Raw genomic sequence first — 17,970 nt, forward strand, 5'->3', positions numbered from 1 at the left:
ATAGTTTGTCAGAAATTATATTACCGTCACCAGTGTTCCTAATGAATTCACTGTGACATGTGATGATCAGGGCCAAGAATTTTATGTAATGCTAATGCAGTACCCCACATTGTTATGTCACATCACATGAGCTCATTTTTAAAGACAGTATTTCTGTTACACTTACTTACGGAGTGTTTGTTATCAAGAGCATTGAGGCATAGTTGTTCTGGTTGTCTTGGATATAGCCTTGTGAGACCTTGACTGGGAAATGTTGGTTTAAGACATTCTTTTCTTAGACTACTTGTAGTTCTTTTTCATTTTCTTAGACTGTCGGTAGTTCTTTTTTCTTTTCTCAGTCAGTATCACAGGCCAATTAGAAAGCAGATTTCTAGTTGGTTTAATTTCAACACTGTTAAAAGGTATCCTGGGTAATTGATCACAACGACTAGTTGGTTACTACATGTTTATTTTGTAAATGGCAGAGACTGACAGAAAATGGTAGCGGCTCAATAGAATGTTGTTTTCCTTGTGACAATGTCATGTGACAGCCATGTTTGTTGTACCATGTAGGTGACGCAGTGCTGGAAAACTTGGATGTGAAGGAAAATGCCCTCGATGACCTTGACATACCAATCAAGATCAAGTCAGGACATTTAGGTGTGTGTCAGTTTTTATTATGAAATTGTTTTTATCATAACCAGAACTCCTCATGTTGGTAGATTGTAGGTTATTGAGAGTTTTCTTGTACCGTGACAACGATGTAATATTTTGACTACCAACTTATTAAGCCTATTAAACCTGTCACAAGAAATAATAATGGTTGAGACTGTATTGTCACACGGGGACACTGAATTTTTGATTTTACTACCAATAGCACCAAGGAAAGATATCATGAATTTGATGTATATTATCTTTAAAATCAAATGCATGGCTAAGTTTTCAAACAAGACAAGACAAGACAATGGTGATATATGGTATAGTTTAAGCAAGAATGTCATCTAAAAACAATTTTGTCAGAATCTCTGTCATTGCACAACTGCATGATTGTATAGTCCAAGGGCAAAGATGGGCACTCCCCTATACACTGTAATGTGTTTTAAAACTTAAAAACTTTTTCTTTAATCCATGGTTTCCAGGGAAGCTGACCTTGAAGATCCCATGGAAGAACCTGTACAAGGACGCTGTGGTCGCCACACTGGAGGGACTGTATGTGGTGGCAGTGCCCTCCTCTGGTCAGTATAGGACTTCAGCTTTAACAGTGGCACTTTTTGGCAACACCTCAGGGGTGGAGCTGCTAAAGTTGTCCGGTCAGCGGCACTTGGGTCAATTTGTTGGTACATGTATATACAGGGGTTTTTCTAGGACAAAAATTGTGAAAGGGGAAACGTGTGAAGTTCTAGAGAATTTTGTTTAAAAGGGTCATTCTAAGGATTTCTGAGGGGCAAAATTACTGTAAGACAAGTTACAGTAACTGTTGAAGACTGGCCACATGTGACCTGCATTGTAGTAGCATCCCTGGTCAATCAGAATTTTATTGTTGTCAGACGATCTGCTCCCTAGGGTAGGGGTGAGCATGGTCAGTGCATGGTGGTGAAGCGCCCTTGTTCCTATCTTTAAAAAATCTCTGATATACATGTCTCAGGAAGTAAATTCTATCATTACTAAGAATTAAATGTTGCCTAACAACTTGAAGGTATGTTGAACAATGATACAAGCTGAATGCTCAAGCATACCTTGTTTGATGAGGACAATTTACATATTTTCATTCCAAGCTTGTCTACATGCTACATGCAAGTGACAACCACATAATGTACTTTAATTCTTGAAATGTTTGTGTCTGAGTTTTTCGTCACAATTTTTATGATGTCACCTCTACACTGCAAGCTTATGACACCACAAATTTACGTTTCCAATGTATTGCAAACTAAACTACAGAATTGTTTCATCCACAAACTTAAAACACCGCAAAAACCTCCTTCCCCTCTTCCTGCAGAATTATGTCCCCAGAAATAGATGAATTTACAGTATTGTGAAGAAAATTCACTCACTCACTCATGACCCATGACCTCAGTGGTCGTAGGGGCTTCATGACAGCCAGCCGCAATGATCCGTGCCCATCCTGTTCTGTCCTCGGCCTCTCTGATCAGTTGATCAGGTCTTCCTTGGCTTTCCTCGTTTCCTCCCCACTGCTTCTGTACCTTGCAGACTGGTCTTGGCAAGTGTTTTGTGTCGGCATACGTGCCCGAACCACTTCAGCTTCCGGCGGTTGACCGTGAACAGGAGTGTTATACGTGTAGTTGTGAAGAAAAACCCAGTCACAATGAATGTTGTTTCTGTACCAGGGATGAAATACGATGCAGAGAAGGAGAGAAAGATGAAACAGGAGAGCAAGAAGAAGGAGCTGGAGCGCATCGAAGAAGCCCAGATCAAGGAGGCTGAGAAAAGTAAGGATCCACACTTCTGACACCATGTTGTTAAGCCCGGCGTCACAATTCATGCAAGCGTCGGCCGACTTTGTAGATCACCCGAAGCTCGCTGAATTCACAAATCGCCCGAGCTTCGACTCTATTTTCCAATGAAAATTTCGGGCGACGTCCGTCGAACGCTTAAAACAAAATATACCCCATGAGATGGTACCATCTCTTGGACATGGACGAAGTCAGTGTCGACTAACCTGGTAGAAGGCCAATATTTGGATCAACTTTGATTTCTAAAAATCGCCCAAAGCCCGCATAATCGACAGGACGTCGGGCGTACTTCGGCCAAAAATGCACATTTGAAGCTCGCCAACACGTCGGCCGAGCTGAATTTCTTATTTGTGACGGGGGCTTAACAGTTTGCATTTGTCACCACGTTATGAACAGTCTGCATTTGTCATCTAAGTCAATCAAAGTAGTTTTAATGTACTTGTAGAATCGTTAACTACAAAATGCAGTTACACAGTGTGAAAATTATTATTTCTTACTTTCTAGAATGCCATGTTTTTAAGGTGTACCAGGAATAACTTTTAGGTGTTTACTGTGTAGATGAGGGAATTGGTATTATAATAATAAAAAAAGGAACTTGAAATTATGCAAAGGTAAATCTTGCTAAATTTTAGAATAAACTCCAAGTACAAATGTACTAATTCTTTAGGACGCATATAACTACAGCTACATGTATTGTAAAGAGTAAAGATGATGAACATTTATCCGCCAGGTCACATATCCCCCCCACCCTGAAAAAATCTGTCTGAACAGATCTCCAATGCAACATCCCCCAGTATAACTATAATGCACTCCTGTATATCTAAACTGCTCATACATGTAGCTTGGAGGGGTGGGGGTGGGGATGCATTAGACATCTCTCAAACACACTGGTTTATTTGAAGTGATGGATATACATGTATGTAACCCTGCAGATAACTGTTAATGGAGGTTACATATTTATGTTTCCATCCTTTGCCTTGCAGACAAGAACAAGGATGACAAGCAGGACACGTTTGCAGAGAAACTTGCGACACAAATTGTCCGCAACCTGCAGATCAAGATCCGAGACATCCACATCAGATATGAGGACACCGTGACCTTTCCCGGCAAACCCTTCTCTTTAGGGGTCACGCTTGCGAACCTTTCCTTCCAGGTCAGAGGTCAAAGTTTGTAACTAATAAAAACAGTCCTTAAAATAGTAGTTTTATATCGTGGTAATTTCCTACGTAGTTAGAATTAAAGTATCTTGACTCGTGTAACCTTATTGTTAAGCAGGGCTCGAAATGCTGGGTGCATGTGCACCTGTGTGCACTCAAAATTGGAACTGTGCACCTATTTTTGACTGTGGGTGCACTGGTGCACCTAGATATTTTTGTACTGAGTATAGGGTAACGATTCTCTTGTACACTAGCATACGGAATAGTCTTGAAATGTAAGTATCAGAAAAAGTAAAATGATCTTTTGTTGTACTTAATTTGAATTTTGATGTACTGCTCGGTTGGTTCAAATTTGAAATCTGGATATAATTACAGATTGAAGTCTTAAGGGAGACAGTAGCTTGAAACTTATGTTTTGCTGACATTCAACTTTATTCTATGTGGTGCACCCCAAATTTTTTCTGTGCACCTAATTTTTGGGTTGGGTGCACTAGCTAGTGCACCTTTTTCCAAAAAAGAATTTCGAGCCCTGTTGAATAATAGTAAATTAGAAAAGATAAAGGATTTGCTCAGGACTATTTTATGTTACTTCCAGAGTTAGATCTAAGATATATCAGAATGATGACATGATAACAAATTTGCTCGGTCCATTTCTCTCCTCTAGACAACTGACCAAAACTGGAAACCCTGCATACTAAAGGACAGTGACATCATTATTTACAAGGTGAGTTTTGATACCTTTCCATTGCCTAACTTGTGCTTTACAAATGTTAAACACTGTGACACATGGCAAAAGACAACAAAAATAGTGTGTTAATATATATATATAGTAGAAATTGCATGAAGTAAAGCAATTCACTGATATGAAAGGTACTTTTGGCAAATATTTAAACCTTACACACAACATAAATAGACCTTACACACAACATAAATAGTTTGCTCTGCGAAGCTTTCAAGACAAACACTCTGTCTCTTCTTCAACCCTAATACAGTCAGATCTCGTCTTGGAGTTCTCTTGTCGCGTGACTTGATGTTGATCATCACGTGACAAGAGACAGTTATGTACAGGCTTGAGATAGTGACGTGATATGAAAGGTGACTAATTTTGGGAATTACTTTCTATGTAGCTTGTTTCACTGGACGCCCTTGCTGTCTACTGGAATGTCAACACTGCCTCTTTTGCCAACATGGACAAAAAAGAACTGCAGGTAAGAGTTTTCTAAAGATTATCATTTTAAAAGAGTTGTTGGGATCAAACGTTTGAACAATTCTTGTGTATATTTTTTCTTGCTTGATGTAGACATGAGTGTGAATCTACGTTCTAATATTATGTATAGTTGAACTTTTTGTGGTAGAATTACTAACTACATAAATAAAGCTCTGAAAAGTTGTGCTACAGTATTATCAAACGTTTTCCTTTACAGACTACAATGAGGAAAACCATTGCCTCTACACAGACACATCCAAAAGGCTTTGAGTATGGTAAGTATAATTTAGTTGCATGAGGCTTTATTGTCAATATTGTATACTTCTGCTGATTGCATAGGATTCCAAAATTTGCCATTCTACCATGATTTTAAATGAGACTTCATATTTGCTCAACTCATAACTGCATATCTTACAAAATGTACTTTTTTTCAAACTACTTAATATAATTTTTATACAATCATGTCCTTTCAGAATTCATTCTTGCTCACCCAGTGTACATTAATTTACACAAGTCATGCCAATGTTATATATTGCTCTGTCCTTGTACCTTCGTCTCCTCAGTACTACGGCCGATTGTCTTGACTTCACATCTCAAGATTAACCCCAAGCCTGAGTCCAACCTCTCCATGCCCAAGGTGTTCGTCAATGTCACGCTCAAGGAGATTGGTCTTGTCGTCGGCAAGAAACAGGTACATCTTAATTAAAGCCCCTGTCACACATGTGCGTATGTACAAGCCCGCAGGAGTTGCGTATTAACATGTTTTTGGTTTAGGTTAAGTTTGCAGCCGAAGAATTAATTTCTTTGGTTTGATAACCAGTCTGCACAACGATGGGTCACAGTAGAAAACAACTTCCTCCCCGTAAAATTTACTTAAACCAAAAAAATGTTACTGCGGAACTCATGCGCACTTGAATATATGCACAAGTGTGACAGGGCCCTTATACATTGCTGCCCTCTTTGCTTGATCCTGAAATGTGTTTTCATTCTACATGTAGTTGTAATTACTGTCTCTTCAATTCAATTTAGTTTTCAATTCAATTTCATTGTAAAATCGTCTGGCAAAAGTACAGTACAGTACATATAGTACACCTGAATTGTGTTGATATTTTACAAACATTTTTTCGAAAATACCTTTATCACACATATGGAATAATTTGCGCACATATACATAAAAAGAATAATATTAACACCAAAGTCATTAAGTAAAAAATAATGATTGTATTATCATCATATTGCAATCTGCTCGTAGATTATTGAAATGACAATTATAGCAATTTCCAAATCACATCTATTTAACAGTTGCAATAACATTTATATTTGAATATTAAGTGATCATCAATTATCAATCAGATAACCATAGGATGAGTCAAAGTCTTCATCATATTACACAAAATAATGTTATGTGAATGTCTCGGTAACTATATTTGAACTATGAAGGATAAATTTTGGTAGTATTGAGTACTGTGTTAACAACTTCCATATGCTGAAGGTGTGGTCATGTATATTACATGATAATAAAGCGTAATGCCATCAGAAATCCATAGGAAATATTGAAAAGTATGTATTGTAGTAGATTTAGTATGCAAAGTATGTCTCCATTGTCCTTGGATCGTTGGAACTCTGCCAAGGCTGGCATCGGAGGTACCTAGGGGGACTGGTACATGATCAGATGTGTGATAATCAGGATATTTGCAAATTTATTGGCAATCCTTCTGGTTCATGCAAGGGACTAAGTGTTCAGCACCAAGGACATAACAAAACAGAAAGTTCTTCTCATCATTTAACATTTCCCAGTATGATTTTATAACAGTATGATTGTTTAAAAGGTAGCTGATATCATATTCCTCTCACACAATAGTTAACAACAATTTTCATAATTCTACCAGGTACCTTTAAAGGAAACCCAAGGAATGTTAGGGTCCGAAAAATCGGATTTTGAAAGTCAATTTATTTAGTCATTTATATAAGTGATTACTTAGATTTTAAACAACACCATCACAATGTATAGCAACGTCCATGATGCAATAATACTACGTTGTTGTGATGTGAAAACTCACTGAAAATCGTGGCCAGAGTTTTTGTAGGCTTGTGAAACTAATGGGATAATTGTACGGCACGATTCTGCGATGCTGTAAGTATGAAGTTATTATGCAAATGTGCTAAACAATGTAAGTAAATGTCACTACCATAAAGATTTCAGCATTTTTTTTATTTCCAATTTTTGGCCCTAATATTGCTTTCAATTGGTTGCCTTTAAACTGACAAATTAAAAAATATTATGAAATTATTGATATCTACAAATGCAGCATCAGTAATCCCTGAGGTACATGTATACCCACTTCAGATATCCAGGTGTTCAAGACATTCTGGAGAAGGCCTTGATTATAAGGTTCTTTTGTATATGGAAGTCTTAAACCACTAGGAGTAGAAAGATATGATAAGCTTTTGACAAACATTTAAGCCTTACACACAACATTAAAAAAGATTGCTCTGGGGAGCTTTCGATACGAACTCTCTGTCTCTTTGTCAACCCTGTATTAGGGTCAGATCTCGTCTTGGAGTTCTCTTGTCACGTGACTTGATGTTGATTATCACGTGACAAAAGACAGTCATATACAGGCTTGAGATAGTGACGCCCCCTGTCCCTGTTTAAGGTACTGCATTGTCTGCGGATTTATGTAAAGCTTACTGCCACATAAAACTGTAACAGTGTAGTTAAATGGCACTTTTTTATGTCCTTGCAGTACCAGGGTGTGATGGAGGTACTGGAGTCATTAGAACAAATGAGACTGAAGGCCATCTACAGGAAATACCACCCAAGTGTCCGCATGAAGGGGAATGCCAAGAAATGGTAAGAAAGGAAAGGAAAGTGATCTCAAACCAGTTAAGCTCAAATGAACTCAATGAACAGATGAGCTAATCTTCCACTGGTCGTGATAGAGAAGACAGACGCTATGTACAGTATTGAGGTCACCTGGTGGTGTCGAATGTCAGCCAACCAGACCCTTGCGACAGTTCCACAAAGTACAAGTGTGGAGCAAATATGTATCTGTTCTGTATTGTATGATTGTAAACCCTGCAGCAATTCAGCACTGGCTGCCATTGCATGGGTAATTTCTGACCAATAAACCAATAAACCATTCACGGTTTGCTCTTCCCTCCCACCATCTGCTTGGAGATTACTTGACCACTGCATATGGTTCTCCTCAGGTGGGGATTTGCTCAGACTGCAGTACTGGAGGAGACTGTTAGGAGGCGTTCCCAGATGTGGTCTTGGAGGCACATTCGCAGCCACAGGGAAAAGTGCAGGCTGTACAAGCGACTATACAAGCAGCGCCTCGTGCAGAAAAAGGCTTCGGCCGACCTTCTGAACCAACTGGAGGTGGGACATAAAAAATCTTCCCATATTGTGTCTGTAATTTTGCTTGAAAAGTTTTATTCTGGTAACTTTAACACAGTACTGTAGACTCTTGAGTGGTTATGTCCTTAGTGCTGAAGTTTTATCACATTGTTTCCCCACATGGTTTTATCACATGGTTATCATGATTCTTCAACAAATCAAACTATGATGTAGTTTAGATTTCCAACTTCTAAACCTTGTATATTTTGTATGGTACACTGTAATGGTACACTGTATCAAGTAACCAATTATGTACCTGGAAGTTTGCTAAAGATGAGAGAACTGTGGTCTACCAAAGATGGATTCTCAAAAGTACCACAAAAGTATCAAACATGATCCATTCATCCAATAAAAATTGCTAATTCATAGCTGGTATTCTGTACATCATGACATCTTTCAATGCAAAATTCAGATTCTAGCAAAGATATAGAATTGTTGGACATCAGGCAAAACAATCACATTGTGTTTGTTTATTTGACTTCAGGCCTTGGAGGATGACCTAGATATCTTCAACATCACCATCAACAGACAGCAAGCAGAGATGCAGGTAACCGTAGCAACTAATCATGACTTGTCAATCAAACCAGCACAACTCAACACTCAGATACATGTATTTGGGCTGTAACTTAGTGTAAGAAAGCTAAATACATAATACATTATGTACAATGTACCGCTTATACAATATCATGGAGGACTCAGTGTTGACTGACTGTACTGTAACTCAACCAACCCAATGTTGGCAACTTAAACACAGCAAGTAATCTTATGGCAACAATTTTTTGAAAAGTTTAACATGTTTAGAATTATTTCGTAGACAAATGTCATCAATTTTCTTGTACAACTGTTGAGTAAATCTCTTAGCACATTACACTGATTATTCTTTGATAGCCTAGTCAATGTCTAACACTTGAACATCCTAGGTTGGCATTCCAGGTGAGCAAACTAAAAATCAATTGTTCAAGTTGCTGTTTCCCTGATAAGTTGTGTTGTCTTCTTCTATTGTTACATGTTCAGCTTGGCTATATTGGTGTATAGTGATGCAGTGTACTACTGTATATGTTGAAGTATGGATGCTGTTTGTATGATATTATACATGAAAACATCACAAGCTCTTCCCCCAAGCTTTCATATGATATTACATGCTTCATGTTCCTGTTGCATCTTGCACCTTTACTTTTAAAGAGTACATGAGATGAAATTTGTGAAATCCCTGCATCTTAATGTACATGTACTTGTCAAGCAATACAACGCTCACTTGATCCTTGCCAAATTTGACCCCCCCACCACGCTGCGTATATAAGCTGCCATTCAAGGTAAATGATCAAGACCACAACTGGCAATTTCATCATTTCAAATGAAGACTCTTCACTTTTTCAGCATCAATGTTTCTGCATGGCTGAGGTTTTGCTTGATGTCATGTGTTGAAAAGTTTCAATAGTGTGCTTGAATGTGTAAGCATAGCTGGCATGCTTGTTTCTTTCCATGTCTCGTCTTCTATATTACACTTGTCCACTTTATTCAGCTGGTTGTAATTCTATCACTGAATGCTACCATGATAAAGGAACCATCTTTAATGAACACTAAATGATTTTTTTTGCTCAGTATAATGACTAGGCTAGCTGTGGCATTGTTGATGCAAATCATCAAGGCATCATTTTGCTCATTGAAAAATTGTCCTAAATCTAAGGTATATCTCTTATGTGGGGGCACAAGTGTTGACTGAATAGTTTACCAACTTATCAATTATCCATAAGTTAGTAATATCATTTACTTGACATCATGTTTGTGGTACCAAGGTGATTCGGTCAGGAGCTGTCATCAAGGCCAAAAAGTCAGCGTTCCAGGAGGAAAAGGAGAAGAAGGGATTCTTCAGCTCTGGTCCGGCAAGCTGGTTCAGCAAGAAAGAAGAGAAACAAGAAATCAAAGGTACTAATGGTCATGATACTGTATGTTTGTTTTGTATAACCAGCAAAGGCATAATACATCTGTTCAGTACCTTTAACTGTATAATACCTGACTGGTAGTAAATGTACTCTGGAGGTGTTGGCCTTGTAAAGGATGCATCGATCCTGTTGCCAACACCGCTCAGATTTCATTCTGTGAAGTTTGATAAATAGATAAATAAATAAATGAATTAATAGTGATTGGTTTGATCCAGTCTCGCTAGTACTAATAGGGGAACGACTACCCTCATGGGTTCTTTAACATGCTCGATGTGAGGCTCTCCTAAAACATGGAATCTCTGGCCGAATGTCTCATCTAAATGACTGCAGTTGCATCCAGACTTATGCACAGGATGTTGAATGTGTATTTTTTTTTTCAACCTTTATTTAACCTTGAAAGTATACAATATACACTCATTCGGCCGAGGCCGTTTTTCAAGAGTTCAAGGGAGGAGGTCAGGGATACTTTTAACATACCATCGGAAAATATTACAAAAGGCGTTTTACATGTATGATTGTCAGGATTGAACCCCTCAGTCTTGTGACTGGTAAGTGGGATTGCTGCTAATTGAGCCATTGCAGGCCACAGTAGACAATACAAAAAGCGATATCTAACTTCTAAGACAACTGCATGTGTGTAGGCTAAGATGTTGCCTCTATAAGTTGCTACAATGGACCTCTTTAAGTTGCGGAACGTATACCCGCATGCTACGAACTGTGCTCAACAAATCCTGGAAACACCACCCGACTAAATAACACTACATTGTGGATCCCAATAAACTCAAACTCAAATTAAAGTAGAACTGTATGGCATTTTACCAACTGTATCAACAACCATACGAGAGAGAAGGGCTAGGTTTGCAGGGCATAGCTATAGAAACAAAGATGAGCTTGTAAGTGAACTCCTACTCTGGACTCCAACTCATGGACACTCCAGTATCGGGCGACCCCGACGGACCTACATTGACCAACTTGCTGGGGACGTAGGGGTGAGGGCCGAAGATCTAGAGCACTTAATGGCGGACCATAGCGACTGGAGGAAGAGGGTTGACTTAGTCCGGGCAACCCGCCCGACATGATGATGATGATGACAATGTTCTACATTGTGCTCTTTCTCTCCATATAGAACCTGGAGACCTGATGTCTGCAGAAGAAAAGTCAAAGCTGTATTCTGCCATCGGCTACAGCGAGAATCCAACAGAAATTACCGCATTCCCCCCAGAGGTCAGCAAAGAACTTAAAAATAACATTGATCTTTTCTTTATTCTATGGTTTTTGAACTTACATGTTTTTTGTTAACTATTCCTGTAACTGATTTAGAACCTATTCTTTTCATTTAAAGCAAATGCTTAACCTTCTCCCTGCTGCCCAACTCTGTAACCAATAGAGAACGGGGTGCCAAATGGCTACTTAAGTGTGCTAAAGGTTAAGAACTGTTTAAAAAAAGCTCAGCTCTTTGGAACACCAACGTCTTTAGTTTTTTTTTTTATTCAAGACTTTATGATGTAGTTGCAATTTGAAACATGTCCCATAACAATGTTCCTTTACACCACAATTCTGTAACTCCTGTCACTTTTTTTCATTTTTTGTCCTACAGTATGTTGAGAACAAGTTGATCTTCACATTGGGTAAAGTAACATTGGAGATTCAAGACAAGACACGTCGGTGAGTGATCATGATTTCAATCATTTGCTACTCAGTTACAGTATGTGTATAGAAAGTTTCGTACAGTCCTGGTGTGGTTTTAGTATATGCATCTAAGAGTCCCACATGACTATTGTGTCCAAATGTCCTATAAGTCATGATAATTCCATGTTTGTATGTACGATATTGTAATTCCATGATTGTATGTAAGATATTGTATATTTGAATGTAATGTATGGTGTTTGGGAGGGCAACTTGTATAAAGGTGTGTAAGCACCTGTTTTGCCCTCCCCTTCACTTTTGTGAAAAATCCAAATAAACAAATATACAAGTAATGGACTTTGTATTATGTTGTACTCAATACAAAACGTAATCTTGATGTTATAGTAACTGTTCTTTGTCCTTTTGCAGGGAGCCCCAGATCCTGGTGGTGTCTCTAACAGACATGTACACCTGTGTGCAGCAACGGCCTTCAGCACAGGCAGTCATGTAGGGAACACACGCACTTATTATTCTTGAATATTGTAACAGTTTACCTTCCAACGGGTACTACTTAGGTAGTGTGTGTAGTCCAGTGGTTAGTGATCTTGCCTCTGAAATTAGAAGCCCCAGGTTCGATCCCGGCTGTGTCGCTCACCCGACATTAGTCGTCCTTAGGACGGGACGTTAAGCCGTGGTCCACTGTGCATTGTGCTTATCGAAAAGAGCTTGGGGAATTTCCTTGCAATGAACCTGTAAAATACTGTACATAGCGTATGTCTTCCCTGTCACGACCAGCGGAAGATTAGCTCATCTGTTCATTGAGTTCATTCGACCTAAACTGGTTCGAGATCACTTTCCTGTTCCTTACACAAATTTAAGTAGTTAGTGACCCAGCCTCTGGACCAAGAGTTCGGGAGTTTGAACCCTGGCTATTGTCAGTCACCTGACATGCACACTACTGGAAAGGGTCACATTTAGTAAAGACATAACATAAAATGAATGAATGAAGACCTTTATTGCACATTTCTGCCACACTTGGCTAAGTACAGGTCACAACAAAACAAAAGAGCAAGTACAGTTAACAGATACAAAAAGAATATGACTATCTTTAGATAAATTTTACTTCTCCTCGCTTTTCGGTTATAGTAGATATAAAAGAACAGACATGTTTTTCAATGGGAGGTTTGTCTAGTCGCATTAGGAATATGAATTTTTGTACAGTACTTAAATGTGTGAAGTAGGGAAATAAAGCAAGGGTCCATTGACCATTTTGCTTGTCAAGAACAGCCAGGGCAATTTCCCTGTGTATAGTGTCTTTCCTGTTGTGACGAGTAGAAAATTAGCTATTTGGTGAGCGAAACTGGTTCAAAATCTCTTTTGCTGTCACTTTTCACTTTCTCCTAAGGTGTCGTAAAGCTAATTGTGCTATGTATTCGCCCTATTACGTGTTTCTATAATCCCTTGTGTGTTGAAGAAGTTATCAATAAACAAACTATCTCATAATGCAATACTGCTAGCAAGACGAAAGAGCCAAAGACCTTGGTATTGATACTTGTGACGGTTTACCCGAAGGCCAAATTTGAATCCGATGCACGAGAGGCTCGTGGTCAATGGTATATGATTATTTAGACCTAGAAAAACACCTTAATTCATGAAAATTCAAAGGGAGGGTTGTGGTCAAGTACATGTATACACGATAATATAGACCTAGAAAATGCAACTTTATTCATAAAAATTCAAAGGATGAAAGTTTATATTTTAGGATGTCATTGGTTCCAAACCAACAATATCATTCTGAAAAAATTTCAAATGAAAACAAAAATTGTATGCAAAAAGAATCATTCTATTATTAAAAACGTTGGCGCGCACAGAATGGTTCAAATTGCTCTTTCTAAGTCAGTGTTAGTATGATAAAAGTTTGCAAATTGGGAGTCATTTGCTTTGATTTGATTTCCATCTATTGTCATCTCTATTTTCTTGCTTGCTTTATCTGTTTGTCTTGTTTGTTTGTTATCATTGTTTATCATTTATTTGTGAGATCATAAGTTTCTGTTAATCTTCATTGTACCTGATTTGTTTTCATTTCGTTTTAAAAATTTCATATCATGTATTATTTTGACCCATGCTAATATTTTTCTTTTGGTTATGTTCTTCTGTTTTTCATCCTATCACATATTTTTTGAAAATGCATTCTTAAAATGTATTGAGGATTATAATAATTATAAATTCCAATGATATTAGAGATTTTTGAAATAAAAGTATTCTAAATTACAAAATTTGATATAAACAGTGGATGAAAAAATGATTCATTGATGGCGCAAAGTAATTTGGGTTGCTTAACATAACTTTTGATGAACTGTTATCCACATACAGGACTAGGTTGACCACAATCAAAGAAAGGAAGAAGCTACCAGATCATGTCGTACTGCAGACGGCTGCGCATAAAGCGAGGGAAATAATAGCAAAAAGTTACTGGTAAATCTACATGTTCAGCCCGGTGTACATGGTACTGTGGTGGGCGTCTTTGTGTAAACTCCACGTGCGCACTGACACATTATCATCATGTACTGAGGAGAGCCGTCATTGTATGTCTACATTGTGTCTTGTCAGCTGCCCTGTGACCCTTTCGCAACCCATCTCTGCAAGGATGTTCTTCTGTCCTCCTAAAAGTTGTTGTCTACATCAGGCCACCTAGCTAGGCTCCGGTGTAGAGTCACCCTAGCCACATGTACTTTGGCAGGCCGTCATTCATCTCCATTGTCTTCTTTCAGCTGCTAATCAATGTGTCCCCCCCCCCATTCACAGCCCGTCTCTGCAAGGTTTCACTCTGCTGTCCCCCTGCAAGTTATGGTCTAGCCACCTTGCAAGGTTACAGTATAGAGCCATCCTAGCTACATGTACCATAGGCGGTAGGCCATCGAGTTTTTGTTGAAATAGGCATTACTGTGCCGTATATATATAAAAAGTCCGATGGTCCGCTAAGGAACAAACAAACGGAAAGATTTCGGTGAATCGTAGACTAACGCACTGAATGTGTACTCGGCTGAAGGATTCCCGAGAATCGTACACTAACTGTGACAGTACAACCACAACGCCCGATCCGCACTACCTGTGTACTTGATCCACTGAAAGATTCCCGAGAATCGTACACTAACTCTAATAACCACAACGCCTGATCCGCACTACCTGTGTACTTGATCCACTGATGGATTCTCGAGAATCGTACACTAACTGTAACAACCACAACGCCCGATCCGCCGTCTATTCCAAAGAACCATACGAACGGGTGCCGAAAGTCACCCGAAGATTGCCGAGAGCCGAACAGGGATTTCCGAACGCTTTGGGTAGTGTTAAGAACAAGAATAGATAGGTAGGAAATGCCGTTTCAAAAGCCCTTATTTTCGGCGAAAAACGGCCATGAAATTAAACACGTTGATACTACTTATAATCTAGGGGTTACTTACTAGCAATGTAGAATTTCTTAGGATACAATACCTAATTTTAAAGGAGATATGCGGCATTTTAAAAAGTCCGATTTCCGGGGGACAGCGTTACCAGCAGTGCGGCAATGACATCATTGATAGCCAATAAGACGCAAGACCCAGATTTCCCGCCACGTTCGAAAATGGAACCATTAGTCGGCACGGCGAGGTCCAGAGATTTGTTACACTCTAACATGTGATTGGTACCGTCTGTGAAAAGAAAACTGAATACAGACATGGCAGATAGTTGCCAATAAGTAGACGGAGTGTTGTTGATGTAAGCGGTGGGTGTCGTTTGTTCGTAATAATTTCGTTAGTCAGGCCGCATTCACTGAGTACGTCGGGCTGCGCATTTAGTGGGTAGTAGCCTATTTCCCTAAGAAGCACCGTCGAACGTGTTTCTAAGTCACCAAAATCGCTGTCCACCCCAAGTGGTAACGCTGTCCACGGGTAGCTTTTCCTACCCTGTTATTTGTATGAAGTTAGCGAAGTAAGCTCTTGACGGTTCTACATTTTCGAACAGTTGGTTCGCGAATGCGTTCGAACAAACTATACTCCCGCCAGCCTTTGCACGAGCTGTGACCAGAACACGGAAGTCACCAACTGATGCTGTTTGTCGCGCGTACTGCGTGCACTACGTGAACGTATATTATATTAGAGAACAGTATGGTTATCGGGATTCCTTCTTCAGTGGACCAAGTACACACTTTGGTGTTCAAACAAAACAACAGCGATTCATTTCAACAAAAACTCGGTGGCCTATCGCCCATGCATGTACTATGGCAGATCTCCATTGTCTCTTGTCAGCTGCTAATTGATGTGCCCCTTCAATCCATAACCCATCTCTAGATCTGCAAGGACGTTCTTCTGTCCCCCTGGAAGTTATTGTCTGACCACCTTGCTATGTTCCAGTTTAGAGTCACCCTAGCCACATGTACTTTGGCAGGCCATCATTGATCTCCATTGTCTTCTGCTCATCGATGTGCCCCTCCCCATTCACAGCCTGTCTCTGCAAGGTTTCACTCTTCTGTCCTGCAAGTTATTGTGAATGGCCACCCCTCTCTTTAGTCCAGTGTGGAGCTACCTACATGTACTTTGGCAGGCCATCATTGATCTCCATTGTCTTCTGTCAGCTGCTGGTCATCATTGTGCCCCCCTAGCCTCCCCCCATTTACAACCCATCAGCAAGATCTTGCTCTACTGTACATGTACATCTACTTCTCCAAGTGATTGCTGGACCAACTTGCACGCCCTACTGGTTTCCAGTGTAAAGCCAACCTAGCTACATGTACTTCGGCAGGTATAATTGTCCAACACTGTGTCTTGTCAGCTACTAGTCGTTGTGCCCCTCCCATCCACAGCCAATCTCTGCAAGATATTGTTCTACTGTCCTTCAAGTTTTTGCTTGGCCATTCTGCTGAGTTCCAGTACATAGGACTCCGTAGGTAGTCGTATCCCTTAGCATTGTCGCAATGTGACCCCACCTTTTGCAGCTTCACACTTTGCACAGGTGTTGAAATCTTGTGCTGTCTGAGTTGTAAATGTTGTTGACATGTTGTGTTGCCACCTGATACTCACTTCACACATGCACGGTTTTGTTGTTGTATTGAGTCCTCAAAAGTTGTACTGACAGCGGTGAAATTTTGTTCCTTTGGAGCAATAGTGCACTAAAATGTAATCTTCATTATATATTCCCACGACACCTCATGATATGAATCCATAAAAAAGTTGTATAACAGCAGTGAAATTGTGTTCCTTTTGATGCAATGGTACACAAAAACTTAGCCTCTATCATATCTTTCGACGACACCCCATGATACAAAACAAAAACGAAATAAAGAGAGTGAAGAAACTTTGGTGAACCTGCTACACACAGAGTGATAGTACATGAAATTTGAGACCGTAATAGGGCAAATAACATATATCACCTTTACCTAAATTGATACTCAGTATTTTATTTGCATACACATTTACATAAATGGGAAACTTACATGCCCAACCAGCATACATAGCATTGTATATTTTGTACCATCACTGGTAGGGCTAAAAATTGCTTACATATCGCTAACTGACATGAAGCATTTGAAGCATATCGCTTTTCTGGGGGCATTGTTCTCCCAATATCACTTTTTAGTACGTACTTATCGCTTTTAGTATCGCTTTTTTCAACCACTTTCTTATATGACTTTTAATTGTTTCAAAAATCGCTTTCAAATTAGTTCTCAATCAACTGTGAAAACTCACGCCTTTATCGCTTTCAGTGGCGTCCTTTGTGGTAGAAATGCTTCTTGTCAGTTAGCAATATGTAAGCCCTTTTTGGCTGTACTAGTGCATACAGTGCATGATTGTTGCTTTTGTAGGGTTGAAGCTAAGATGGACCAGATGTCAGTGTATGGGATGCCCCAGAATGGACAGATCCCAGAGATGGTCGCCTCCCAGAACATCCTGGCTGACCAGCACTATGCTCTGCTCAGCCTGCACTTCGAGACCAATCCGCTAGATGGCAAGGCTGACACACGTGTGGAGGTCAACGCCCAACCCTTGCAGATGGTGTACGATGCTGTAAGTATGACTACATTTGCAGTACCTTGCAAAGATTTTGTTACAGTATGTTCAATAAGCCAATAGTTGACAATGTCTCACTTATGATAGTTATAATAGTTTTTAATGACATGTTGTCTTTGAGAAATGATGCAATTCAG

General features: G+C 39.4%; 1 protein-coding gene across 1 annotated transcript in view; it reads left to right on the forward strand.

Annotated features, from left to right (window-relative positions):
* Window positions 1–17,970, forward strand: part of LOC136424937 (intermembrane lipid transfer protein VPS13A-like) — a 79,347-nt gene that overhangs the window by 3,045 nt on the left and 58,332 nt on the right. The window contains exons 2-18 of the mRNA XM_066413587.1: window positions 553–639; window positions 1,119–1,214; window positions 2,325–2,426; window positions 3,434–3,603; window positions 4,272–4,331; window positions 4,735–4,815; window positions 5,032–5,089; window positions 5,378–5,505; window positions 7,562–7,668; window positions 8,028–8,199; window positions 8,702–8,764; window positions 10,014–10,143; window positions 11,287–11,384; window positions 11,758–11,825; window positions 12,216–12,293; window positions 14,160–14,261; window positions 17,629–17,830. Coding sequence (XP_066269684.1) covers window positions 553–639; window positions 1,119–1,214; window positions 2,325–2,426; window positions 3,434–3,603; window positions 4,272–4,331; window positions 4,735–4,815; window positions 5,032–5,089; window positions 5,378–5,505; window positions 7,562–7,668; window positions 8,028–8,199; window positions 8,702–8,764; window positions 10,014–10,143; window positions 11,287–11,384; window positions 11,758–11,825; window positions 12,216–12,293; window positions 14,160–14,261; window positions 17,629–17,830 — 1,802 coding nt within the window. The remainder of the gene's footprint in view (window positions 1–552; window positions 640–1,118; window positions 1,215–2,324; window positions 2,427–3,433; window positions 3,604–4,271; window positions 4,332–4,734; window positions 4,816–5,031; window positions 5,090–5,377; window positions 5,506–7,561; window positions 7,669–8,027; window positions 8,200–8,701; window positions 8,765–10,013; window positions 10,144–11,286; window positions 11,385–11,757; window positions 11,826–12,215; window positions 12,294–14,159; window positions 14,262–17,628; window positions 17,831–17,970) is intronic.

This window comes from Branchiostoma lanceolatum, chromosome 19 (assembly GCF_035083965.1).
Source record: "Branchiostoma lanceolatum isolate klBraLanc5 chromosome 19, klBraLanc5.hap2, whole genome shotgun sequence".
NCBI classification, from domain to species: domain Eukaryota; kingdom Metazoa; phylum Chordata; class Leptocardii; order Amphioxiformes; family Branchiostomatidae; genus Branchiostoma; species Branchiostoma lanceolatum.